Source organism: Triturus cristatus, chromosome 1_2 (assembly GCF_964204655.1).
Source record: "Triturus cristatus chromosome 1_2, aTriCri1.1, whole genome shotgun sequence".
NCBI lineage: Eukaryota > Metazoa > Chordata > Amphibia > Caudata > Salamandridae > Triturus > Triturus cristatus.
The window spans coordinates 447,334,615-447,347,552 of NC_140580.1; the positions used below are offsets into that span (position 1 = coordinate 447,334,615).

A 12,938-nucleotide genomic window follows, 5' to 3' on the forward strand; every position below is an offset into this window, starting at 1 on the left:
AACCTCCGCTATTACCCGTTGAAAACTCCCTGACGCCAGGAGGTGCAGGGAGCACAGGACCTGCACATGTGTGGGAATTGTTTGTGTCCTGCGTGTAGGGTGTTCCAAGTAGGGTTTCAGCTCCTCAATCAGGTCCATTATGGCCTGTGGGTGCAGCCTGTACTTGTCATAAATGTCCTCTTCAGTGTGCTGGAACAGAGTGATGCGCATCCTGAATATACGTTCCTGTCTCATTCGCCTCTGTGCAAGAGCCCGAATACGCAGCCTCCTGGCTATCACAAACAGTGCTGCCATTGTGGTTGGTTCTGTTGCATTGTGGGGTGGTTTAAGTACCTTGCACCAGTTTACCACCTGCATGCAATTGGTGTTAAGTGCGATTTCTTATTTTGCGAATTTCGTAAAATCGCAATTAGCGAGTTTTTCATACATTTGTTAGCTATTTCTTAATTTGCGAAATCCGTATTGCGAATTTTGCAAATTAAGAATATCGCAATTTTAGAAATCGCAAACTTTATCACAATTTTTGAGTTTCGCAGGTTAAGAATTCGCTAATTTAGCGATTTCTTAATTTTCACTAGGAATGTGTGTCATACATATGAAATTGCGAAAATTTAGTCGCAAACGCTGTTTTTTGCGATTCGCAGCGTTTGCGACTAAATTTTGGTTTCATACATATGCCCCCTGGTCACTTGCTCAGGGCAAATGGGGAAGTAGGTTAGAGTAGAAGTTGCACTGCCAGGGTCACTCGGGCGACTGGGTGCAGGGTGCTTTTGAGCCGTCGGGCGCTCAATGGATTGCAGTGGAGAAGCTCAAGAACGAACAAAGGCTGCAACTTCGGGGACGAAGATTCTTCAGGTGCGTCCACCACTTCGAGAGGTAAGTTGGGTAGTTGGAGGATAGGTAGGTACCCAAGAGTTGGGCACAGGGTGCCGGGTGCAGGGGTGCCTTTTGGTGTCGGGAAATCTTACCCTCTGTTGATCGTGGTTGGGGGTGGGTTCCCTGGTTCTGAGGCTGCAGGCGCCGTCAGGAGCGTCGAGGTGGGTCCTTGGGTGCTGGATTCGGGTTCACAGTGGGCTGGGGGGGACGTCCTCGTGGTCTTTGTCTACTCCAGCACAGGCCAGGCTTGGCGGGTGCAGAGTGTGCAAGGTTTGCGGTTCCTGGCTGATGCCAGGGGTCAGTTACTTGTTCTGAGCAGTACCAATGTTCGTGGAAGTCCGAGATGCTCAGAGTCACAAGGTAGCCAGGTCCTACGGGGTTTTTGAGGTTGCTGGCCACGGGAGGTGCCGGGATTTAGCAGGAGCAGGTTCGAGGGTCGACAGGCCGGTAGAGCTGAGGCCAAAGCAGTTGGTGTCTTCCTTTTGTTAGCAGCTGCACGGCAGGTCTTCTTTCTTCTTGATCTTCTTTGCTGTTTCGGAATCTGGATCTAAGGAAGGAAGGTTCAGGGTGCCCCTAAATACTAAATTTAGGGGCGTTACAGGTAGGTAAAGGGCAGGGACCACTGGGTCCCTGCCCTGGGGTGGGTACACCCCCTATCCTGCCACTCTCCTGTGGGAGGGGGGCAGTGACCTAGTCCTGATTGGGCAGGGCTCCCCATCTTCAAGATGGCAAGGGCCCGGAGATGTGCTTCACGGGGTGGGGTTGGCAGAGGCTGGCACACCCCCTGTCCTTCCTAGGGGTTTCCGGCCAGTCTTCCTGCCAGAGTGGGGGTTTAGAACCGGTAGGGGCCAGTTGCCGAGTACAGCAAGTGGCCTGGAGAAGCTCACAAAGGCGGCATGCCTTTGAAGCTTCCCCTGCCCATCCTGGGGGAGGAGACCTAGCACCTCGTCCAGGATGTGCATTGTTGCAGGCCCAGGAGAGCGGATGGCTCTCTACCCAGGGGTCCAGCAACATTTCTGCTGTATGGCAGCCCCTCAGACCAGACGTGGATTGTAGGTTAGGTTCAGGGGGAATCTCTAAGATGCCCTTTGTCGTGCATTGTACATTAAATCCTGCACTGGCATGAGTGCGGGTTTAATGTGCTGAGAAGTTTGATACCAAACTTCTCCGTCTTCAGTGGGGCCATCATGGTGCTGTGGAGTTCGTTTTGACTATCTCCCAGCACCATATACTCTTAAATGGCAGCACTGCATTTACAGTGCCCAGGAATGGACCTGGGTACTGTAGGGGCACAGGGCTTATGCTCCTGTACCCACACCACTGGCATAGGGCACCCAGCTAGAGGGGTGGCTGATGTATGTCAGGGCAGTGTATGTTGTGGGCATGGCACACAGGGATGTGTGCCATGTCTGCTCTCTGTTTTGTTCTATACCCAGACACTCGGCTTGCAAGGGCACTGTGTTTGTGTCAGGGTACAGGGCCTCTAAGGGTGGCACAATAAGTGCTGCAGCCCTTAGAGGCCTTCCCTGGTCACAAGGCCCTGGGTACCTAGTGTACCATTTACCAGGGGCTGACATGTGGCCAGGGTTTGCCAATTTGGGTTTTAGGATTTCAGCATGGTTTTTAGGGACGGAACATAGGCCCTGGGCACCTGATTGGCAGGAGGCCAGGGCACACTCAGTCAAAGTACATTCAGCAAAAAGTGGGGGCATACCATGCAAGAAAGATGGCACTTTCTCCCAATCACTGTACACAATGCGTGGCGGCGGGAGCTGATTTTCTCCATCTAGCCTTGTCCTGTGCTCCATTTCAAGCATACTGTGAGGAGATAAAAGCAGCATTCTCTATCATGATAGGGCAAAACATCACTCTTACCCCATTCTTAGCACTCCTGGGTTGCATTGCAGGGTTAGAACAGGGCGCCTGAAGGTATGTGGCACGGAGTCTTTTGTTGGCTAAGCGAAGTTGCCTGTAGATGTGGACCGGGAAGGGCACCTATATTTAAAGATTGGCTAAACAACCTAATCTATTGTCAAGACCAAATGACCACATATGCAGAGTTGTTGCCCCCAAGATCTCGCCCTATGGACATACGGGACACATTGCAGGCCTACCTACTTACTCAAATACAAGATACTATGGATGAAGTCGAACCTACTCTGTCGCCACACCCTATGCTACCTAGGTGATATACCCATCAGCATCATTTACACAGGCTTCACATACAATTTCACCTGGCTGCCCCGAGGGCTCTTCACCTGCAAGCTGAGGATAGTTGACGATTGTGCGCACCCTTTGTCATTTAACTAGTACAGTGTCATGTGGGACGGGGCACATATGCTTACGTATCCTCATATCTACATATATTTCATTATATATGATTCCATATTACCACCTACTATTTAACGATATGAAACGGATGTGAGCACAATGTACCAGATTTCTATAAACACCAGACAATACAAAGTTGGCTACAACTGCCTTTGTTTTCTTTATTGTTACATGTATGGCAAATTATCACAAAACTTCAATAAAGAAATTTATCCCCAAAACAAGAATTTTATTTCAGATATTTATATCGTCCATTGACAACCCACCACTTTGAGGAGTACTGCTTTACAGTCTATGCAGAGCATGTATATGTACAGCTGCACATGCCTAGGAACAGAAAGTGTTACCTTGTAATCATCTCTTCATAGCGTGTAGTGTTGTAGATTCATATGCGCCAAACCACCTCTTCGAAGTCAGTGTTTTGTTGCACGTCTCTGTAATATCGACTTCTATTACTCTTATACACCATTTGCATGGGCAGCATATTCTAGTTACTCACCCCTCCATACTTGGCCTCACCTGCTGTACGAAAAACAATTTAACAATGAAGTTGGTTCCCATGCGCATTTCCAGCTAAGGGAGGAATCATAGGCTAGCTTATGACTCCTAAAGACTTCTTTGAACAAAACCATCTTTCAGCATTTGACCCCAACACCAGATGAGAGGAGTATGCAGAGAATTTGAATCTATAGCACTTCAAACTACAAACGGATGCTTACAAGGTAACGGTTTCCTTCCTCAGCTTTGTTTGTTTAAACAAGTGAGAATTCTCAAAATGTGCTACTTATTTGCACTCAAGCATGCACCATATTTAGCCAAGCATCATTCATTGGAACCTCCGCAAGCTTTTCGCACATCTAAGGGAATCGAGAAACAAGACTGTAACCCAGCTTTTAATGAAACGGGTAGTCAAGTAGAGGCCTTTCATGAGCATTTATTCTTACATTCTTTGTGGGTAACCATTGTTGTCAGTATACAAACAGCCCCCTTTATTCCACAATCTCCATACTTTTCTTGCACACACTGTGTGGCCGAGGGTGCATTATGTCTTATTCCCGACATGTTACCCCCATACTGCTATATGCTTTCTTCTGCAGAGATTTGATCACTTGTTCATCGGTCCTCAGAAAATGCTCACTTGTACAATAAAGAACTCACAGGAGTCAAAACTAAGACAAAAATGGATGCTACCTATCTTTATCTAGTCTTGTGGTTTCCAGTGTTGAAACGATCCTTCAAAATTAAATATAAACGTTGTATAAAGCAAATCAATGTCATTTATTTTACGCTGGGTATACCTGTTAAACTTTCTTCTGGCAATGATTGGCGTACGTCCTGTACGGTCTGACATGCTAGCCAAAAATGCTGTTGTATCGTATCATGTATTTCCTTATTTGCTTGTTAATGAGTATGCTGTTTATTGCAAGAATGGAAAAATGTCAAAGATATTTAAAAAACAAAATAAAAAATCAATGTCATTTATTTTAGATTTCTAAATGAGACCACTTTAATTTTCTTCCCGTCATCATCCTTATACAATTATACGTTTGATTCTTAACACAGAGCTGTCTTTCAAGTTGGTTGAGGATTGGGCCTTCATCTGGGGATGTCCAGTTCTTCAGAATCTCCACATTATAGTGTCTTTTGGTCCTAAGGCCTTTGCAGAACCTGCCAACGCAATACTTCTCGGCGGGCAATAAAGTGTGCTTCTCTTGATCTTTATAGTGCAGTACTTTTTGAGCATTCAAGACTTACCACTTTGATAGCACTGCATATGCTTCCTATTGGATATTTTGAAAGACTTCATCTAGCTGGTTTACGTTTTGTATATTCCAAAATAACTATTCTAAATTGAAGCAACAGGAATGGTAATTGGTTTGGCAGAGCAGTCCTTCAAAACATATTTTATCAACCATGTGAAGTACCTCAGTATCAATCAACCATGACTTTGTATTTAGTTTATATATGTCTAAACCATATATAGAAAATGGTGCATCATGCATCCCAGAAAAACTAACAAAAGGTAATTTTTGGGATGCTTGCAAGAATCTCAGCCACTGGTGCATTCAATGGGACTGTATTCCAGTTGCATAATTTCTTTGCCTACTGTGTCACCCCAGGAGGGGGACAAACATAAGAAAATCAGTCTTGGGCCTGCTCTAATAGGAACAGTGCAGCCCGTACCACCAGCCCACACCGGATTTAACCTCACTGGGATTTATCTGTGAGGTGAAGCTTGGATCCATGTGCCAGCAAGCATGGGAACCATTCTGGAAATACCTTTTACTGTTAGGATGTCACATAAAAAAAAACAATGGGTCGAATGCTATCACTGGCAATTAGTTGGACTAAATTCCAGTCTGTTGTGTCTTTTGCCCCTTGCTCCACTCCAGAATGTGATGCCCAAAGTCCGACTGCTATGCCAGGTCGTATGTGCATTGCTTGCAGTGCCATAGAGTACACACTGCAGCTCAGTAATGAGGCACAGCATGGCTTAATTTGGTCTGGGGTTGTTGTGTTTTTATAGAGAGGTGATGAGGCTTGGTAGTTCATGCCAGAATCCTAGTAGACTGTATCAAGTTCGCCTATGAAAATGTGGACAGACCGCTGCGTGGACAGGTAATGTCCCACTTAAGAGGTAAAGCTGTGACTGCTGCACTTATGGCGAATGCACAACTGCAAACAGGCACCCATGTAGTTATCCCGGACCTTCTGTGAGCTCCACTGATTGGTGCCAATACAAAGGCTAATATGGGACCAGGAGTGTTGAAGAATCCGTTTCAATAATGGTGCAACTTTTTATCCGCATCCCAGGTAGTCCCTGATTGGTATTATATTCCTATAGCATCTAAATCTGCTAAGGATCTAAAGCTGGATAAGCACAACTATAACGAGCATTTGCAATGCAATAGGTCTCGCACAGACATTATTTTGAGCTATTTACATTGTAAATGACATTGTTTTTTTTTGTTACACATAAATAAATTGTGTTGTAATTTAAATTGGCAATAGCTAAGGGGAGAAAAAAGCAGTGGATGAAACATAAAAAGGAAATAAAGAGGAAAAGAAGAAGGGAATGAGAACGAGAGGAACAGAATAAGGGAGAAAGGAAAATGAGGGAAAGAGGAGGAAATGGAAAGGAAATGAGAGGAAAAAGAGAAGTAAAAGACTTGAATTGAAGAAGACAAAGAATAGGTAAGTGGCAAGGTAAATTAGGAGAACTTTTTGAATTAAAAGATAGAAAGAAGCATTATGGCTAAAAGTAGGGAATACAAGAATTAAGGGAGTGAAAAGGAAATGATCGAAACAGAGAACGGACACAGGAATAAACAGTTCATTGTGGTTGCATTTCTTCAAGGTGTGGTCATCCTTCCACTAACAGGGTAACACGCAGGTGTTGCTCTTTCAGTGAGAAGTTCGACTATCGGCCTCATTCGTCTAATTCACCATATTATGGTTTGAGCTTTCAATCATGAATGTGCATATGATACGCATGTGTATGTATGTGAAAGTGTTGTGCATGTGTTATGTGTGTCTGTGGCATTCCACTTTTGATACTGGTCGCTTTCTCTTGTTCAATAAATGGGCGACAACGTGTACTGTTAATAAACACCCAGGTCACTCGTTCTGTATTGAAATTTGACAAATCACTCATTCATTTCTTAGGATTCCTATGCCTGGGTACTAGTGATTGTTGTCTTGTCTAGCTCTGCCTACAGTACCCCAATAATGTGTGGCTGAGGATGGACAGATAAATAGTCTTAAAGGTCATAGATACAAGTTTTGTGAGTATTTTATGGTGTCAGGCTCTGATAGCGTGTTTTCCAGCTGATATGATCACTGAACTCTTTGTGGTCTGGGCACCAACTATAGTGCATAGATACAATGTTGTTGACTGAGTAAATATGAAGTGGGTCTGTAAATGAGATCAATAGACAGATAGACAGACCGATAGATAGATTGATTGAAAGGTGAGTGGATGGATGATGCGTTGTGTGTGCTTGCTTTCAGGGACTCTCGTGAGTTCAGAGTGAGCGGGCGCAGACACAAGCATACAGCCCTAGAGCCTCCCTGTTGATGCGCGCCCCCCTCCAGTTGTTAAACGCTGCTCAAAGACACCAACACCGAATGAAGCGGCCACGCTGTTCCCCGCCCAGCACCCCTCCAGAGTTGGCAGACAGAGACAGACCGGGGAGTATGGAGGGAGCCTGACCTTGCCTCCGCAGCCTACTCTTGCGGAGCCAGAAGGGACGGATTTGACGTGTTAGACCCGCTGCCGAGCCATGCTAACCCTGCTGCCACTGGTCACCGGCAACCCAGTCCCCTTGCATACTGCCGGATACCACGCGGTAACTGTTGATTACCGCCAATTACTAGGGGGGCGCGTGGTAGGCAATGGCCGCCAGAATACCTCTTCCTGACCACTTCACCACCAGAAGATTTCTGAAGACCCCTCCTAGAACCTTTCACTCACACCGGTCAGCAGAAGACCCCCGCAGCTGGTCACCGTCAACGACCATCAGAAGGCCTCTCACCGTTACCAGCCACACAACTCTCCCTAAACACCTCCCAACCACCAACCTTCTCCAAAACCACTTTGCCTACCAGAACCTCTATCCGAAACCCCCTCACAACTCACAGGTACCAGAACACACCTCCAACTCACCTCATCATCAACCCCACGCCTTACCTCCGCCAGCCAGTACAGCGCCTCTGCCTAGCCACCTCACCTCGAGGAGCTACAATAGACCTGCCATCACAACTCCCCTGAAACTGTGTGCTCATCACCCACCCTCGCCTGCCACTCGTGGAAAACCATTCCAGGGTAACCGTACTAACACACACGTTCCACACTCACCACAATCACTATTCCAACGGTTTCCACATAATAACGAATTGTTTGTTTATGACGGTGTGCCAACTGGTATTCCCGTAAAAGCTACCTACCCTTAGTACCGCTGTAAAAAGGACATTACAGCACACAGAGTACCACAGGCCACAACCTACCTAGAGGTAAGTGCACCTCATCACTCGATAACTAACCGGCCGTGTTCATCCCTGTCCGCTAACAGTCACACCACCACAAACAACCAGATCCCTTGACCCACAGCACATAACCCCCAGTCACTTCGCGGTCTCCGGTGAATCACATGTACCTCCTGACACTTGACCCACAGCAATCCACACTTCAGTGGGCGGGGTAATGTCGGCCAACCGCGAGCTTACGCCGGCTTCTCAAGTCAGGAAGGAGTAATGAGATACAAGCAGAGAGTGGGCAACTTCGGCGAGTACTCCGCCTTTCAGCAGACGTCCTTCCCCCGCGGGGGTGTGAGGAGGAGGAGCGCATGTGACCTGGGCCCTGGCTGCACGTTAGCTAAGAGGCAGACCAGCCCTCAGCCCCAGGGATCTCGCTGCTTCTTCCCCTGAGGGGGGGTTCACAGAGTAGTGGGCGGCGCGATCTTCATTCAGCTGCTCTCATGAGTGTCCAGACCCCCCCTCCCATTATGCATTAATGGCACCCGGAAATGGCCGGTTCCACCATCGGCAGCGGCCTGCACTCGCTATGTTGGTAGGAAGCGAGGTCACACGCACACACAGAGCCTAGCGGCAGCCAGGGAGCAAACCGGCCGGAACGGTAGGGGGAGAGCCCAGGAGAAAGGAGAGGAGGAGAGAGGTGACAAGAGGGGTGGGGGGAGAGGAGGCGACGAGGATGAGGTAAAAGGTATTTGTTGTAATCTTGTCTATAAAATTGAAAAACTCTCTCGCACACTGGTCAAACGGAAAGTGCTTAAACAACACGCATGCAATCGCTCTCTAATAAACACAAGCGCTCGCCATTGTGGTAAGGCAGCCGCTTGTTTATATTTGCATTGCGCTTTCACTTTAACTGAAAGCGCGATGCAAAAATAAACACGCGGCTGCCTTGAAGAAAGAAGAGTTAAAAAGATGTTCACACTTACACTCCTCCTTTAGATAAGAAATACCCTCACGACAGCCATCAAGCACACGATCCAGTCTGGATGGGCGTCCAAAAGGGAGACAGGGCGGTAACCAAGAAGCATCCTTTTCAATGGGAAGCCAGCGTTTAGTATAAATGCTGACTCGACCCAATGAGAATAATGGGCTGGGCTTCAAGCCCCCTTCTGAAATCTCCTCGACCACAAAAGCCCTTGCATGGCAAGCAGCGCATGCGCACTGCAACGCTAGGCGAGACCAAAAATAGCTCCATCTCCAGGATATGGTGCATTTTATTGGCTTCTGCTCATCCCTTCCAGCCATCCCAGTGAGCAGTATACTCTAATGTTGAATGCTTAACTATGTGCTTATGTATCCGAGATGGGGAGATCCTTGAAGAAAGTGTCAATCAATGCAAGGCAGGGACATATAGGCACGTGTGCTGATCTGATTTTTAGGCTGATCCCAGTAGCGAGCTTCTGTTTAAGGACACAAATTGAGACACGTTAATGTTTATTGGAGGATTTCCAGCCCCTGCCAGCCCACATCACATTCGTGAACTGCTGCTTTAACTTTAAGGCTGTGATCCGCAACTAAGCATCCTAATAGATAATATCTAGATGTATGGTAGCCATTGTAACACACAAAGAAACATCACCCCAAGGCTTGAGATCAAAAGTGCAGGCGTGAAAGACCAGAAAGGACATCTTATCCAATTATTCATCCGTGACCTGCAACTATATTCAAACACATAATTGTTAAGTTCTAATTACATGTCCAGAATGAATTGAAAGCACACCGGGGGGGGGCGGGAGGGAGTTATTCAATTAGCATCGGATTCTGTAAAAGGTAGCAATGCTGGAGGATCGTTTATACAAGTATGTAACCTAATCATTCCCACCCTGAAGCTCTGAATATTAAATCGTGTGAACCTTTAAATGATACTGGCTAATAAGAACTACACTTGCATGTAACAATGTATTCATCTTAGTTTAAATTCTCTCACAACCTGCTCAAATCCTCCTTTTTGGAATGTATGATGAAGCACTTAAAGTGCTTATTGACACCATTTTTTTCTGATCTTTATTTTTGATTTTGTCAAATCCTAGCAGAAAATTGACTACTTTGTAATAACTACTTTGGGTGCTTTTGCACCAACATGTACATGTTTATTACAGGATGTAATACAAATCAGCACATACATGATATTTGCTTCACAATACTCTCATTAATTGATGCATTTATGTTTTGTGCATGCATTTGTTTCTTAGTCTTTGATAGTTCTATATAGCACACTGATCACTACGTGAAATTTATTAAATTAAATTTTTGAGGACTTTAGTCTTGCAATATGTCATTCAGTGAGACCAACTAATTCATTAACCATAGCTGCCCATCTGACTTTGCCTTCTAACCAGCCTCTTTTTAAATATTTCTCAATCTTATCTCTCCAGCCATGGACCATTAGATCTTGTTTTCCCCCCTACATTTTGACAGTTGGGCCCTTACCTTGAAAGCAGTGTATAGCTATACCAGATCCAGTCAAGCAAGCGCTCATTGACCAGTTAAATGGTTTCAGCTAAATTTCTGACAACTAATTACGTGGAAAGGCTAAAAGAAATGAAGATCATTTTTTGGTTTGATATGTTTTGCCAGATGCTTGGATGTATACGTACTGGCTTGGGAGTTTTAAAATTACTGCAGTAGAATACTGTTCTTGCACAGACCTTTCTTGTTGTTAATTGTAAGGCTACCACAGCATTAAGCTGTCTCATTACTAGTGATTTTCGTTAGTTCGCCAAGGTTCTAAGGGGATGATGCCCCCTATTTTATAAAGTGTCGTTGTAAAAGGATTAATCCAAAAACGTTAGGGTAGTAGGAAAAAGGTTTTTTTAAGTCAATCTTCAAATTATGTGGTTGGGCAACCATAATCCTCAAACACCCTTTGATTTAAAAGGTAGCTTGAGTTAAAAAAAAAGTCTCTTTTAAAGGCTTAAAAGATAAGAATGATCATTTTAAATAAGGTGTTAAAAATTATTTTCTTTATTGTGAATACAGGAAAAATATGTTAAGATGTACTCAGTGAAACTTATTTTATGCAGGTTTGCACAGTTTTTTCTGTGCCCTTTGTTTGACGAAAGTTGCAAAGACAGGGAAGTTAATGCTGTGGATTCAGAGCATGAGAAGAACCTGATGAACGATGCTTGGAGACTCTTTCAATTGGAGAAAGCTACAGGAAACCCCAACCACCCATTCAGTAAATTTGGAACAGGTAAGCCATTGATTCCTTTAGTAAAGAACGAAAATGCAAATATGGAATTTCTTTTTCATACTACTTTACAACAAATGAGGGTTGCAGTGATCATTTCTATGAAAACAAACATTTGCTTGGTCCTTTAAATGTAGAAATAGTAATGGTTCGGCTCACAAAATTAGTGATAATACACAATAGAGTACTTTTGCTTTACACATGAATTCCCATACATTTTGTAGCAAAAATATTCATGACAATTCTGTACTGAGACACAACAAAATGTGTCATGCATAATAAATGAGGCTAGTTTTTGGAGAAAAAAACACATGACGCTTATGCAGCACCTAACCAGGTAAAAGGTCTGCACCAGAACCGTTATGTAGAACAATATTAGGACAAATGTAGGTAAAAGGTCGTGCAACTACCTAGGCCTATATCAGGGTACATTGGGGTTCATAACAGGTCTTAATAAGCCTGTTGCTTGCTTTCTTTGTGCAGCCAAGTTGGTTGAAGAGGTTTTGGCAAATATCCCAGGGCTTTTCAGCCAGGTGACCTCAAAGACCGATGGTTCACTATAAGTTCCTGTTTTCATTTGCTAAATTTCATGATCCAAACTAACAGTCCAGTCTCAGACCGTCACGGCAGAATAATATCTGTGCATTTTAGTGGACATGATGATGCAGTTAAAATATTGTGGAACATTGTAAAGGAGTAAACAATGCTATTTAAAAACCCAAATGGACTGCAAGATGAGTGCTTTCTCCATGTGGCTGAGATGCTTCAACTCCTCATTGTATAGTGTCATTGTGAGCAACTCATTTGGAGGCCAGTATTGTATAATGCAATTCAATCTGTTTTGGTGGCTGCCTCTCTGAGAAGGGAACATCCCTGGTATTGTTGGGTCAATTGTTGGCAACCGATCCCCTTCTATTGCTGTTGTCTAAGTTCTTAGCATTTCAGCTCCCTCAGTGCAGCTTCCATGCAGGCCATCCTCTTTTTCCCACGGGGAATGGTGGTCCTGAGGACCAAACATACGGTCTTGCAAGAGCGTGATGCGTGAAGTATAATTTAAGAGGTAACTGCCTGTACTTATGCCTTTGTTTGGTGTTTCTCTCTTTGGTGGTCTGGCTGTGTGTACTTTGCAATCCTAGCATGGTGCCTCTGGTCTGGAACCTCCGTATACTTTAGTTGGTGAACAAACTTCTTAGTGTTCGGGTTTGGAGTGAAGTGTTGCAAGTGGGAACCAGATGTGTATAATAGAAGACCCTGTTACACATAGAGAACATTCCAATTTAAAAATAAAAAAAATCAAATTCAGTATGTAGACACAGCAGTGATATAACCAGTTGATTCCAAAGAGACCTATATGTGAACAACCATGCCTACTTTATTGTTTACTGCTTATAAATACTGAGACCATCTGTATCAAACCATTATAATTGAACTTCGTTATTAATGGTATAAAGTGTTGCAGTGAGCAAGGATACTTGATAGTTGCGTAAGAAATTAAAAATTAGCACTT

At 44.6% G+C, this 12,938-nt stretch overlaps 1 protein-coding gene across 4 annotated transcripts in view; it reads left to right on the forward strand.

Annotated features, from left to right (window-relative positions):
• IDE (insulin degrading enzyme) overlaps positions 1–12,938 on the forward strand; it is a 1,118,175-nt gene that overhangs the window by 187,470 nt on the left and 917,767 nt on the right. For all 4 annotated transcript variants that reach the window (XM_085606153.1, XM_085606152.1, XM_085606150.1 and 1 more), the window contains exon 4: positions 11,265–11,434. In XM_085606153.1, coding sequence (XP_085462279.1) covers positions 11,265–11,434 — 170 coding nt within the window. The remainder of the gene's footprint in view (positions 1–11,264; positions 11,435–12,938) is intronic.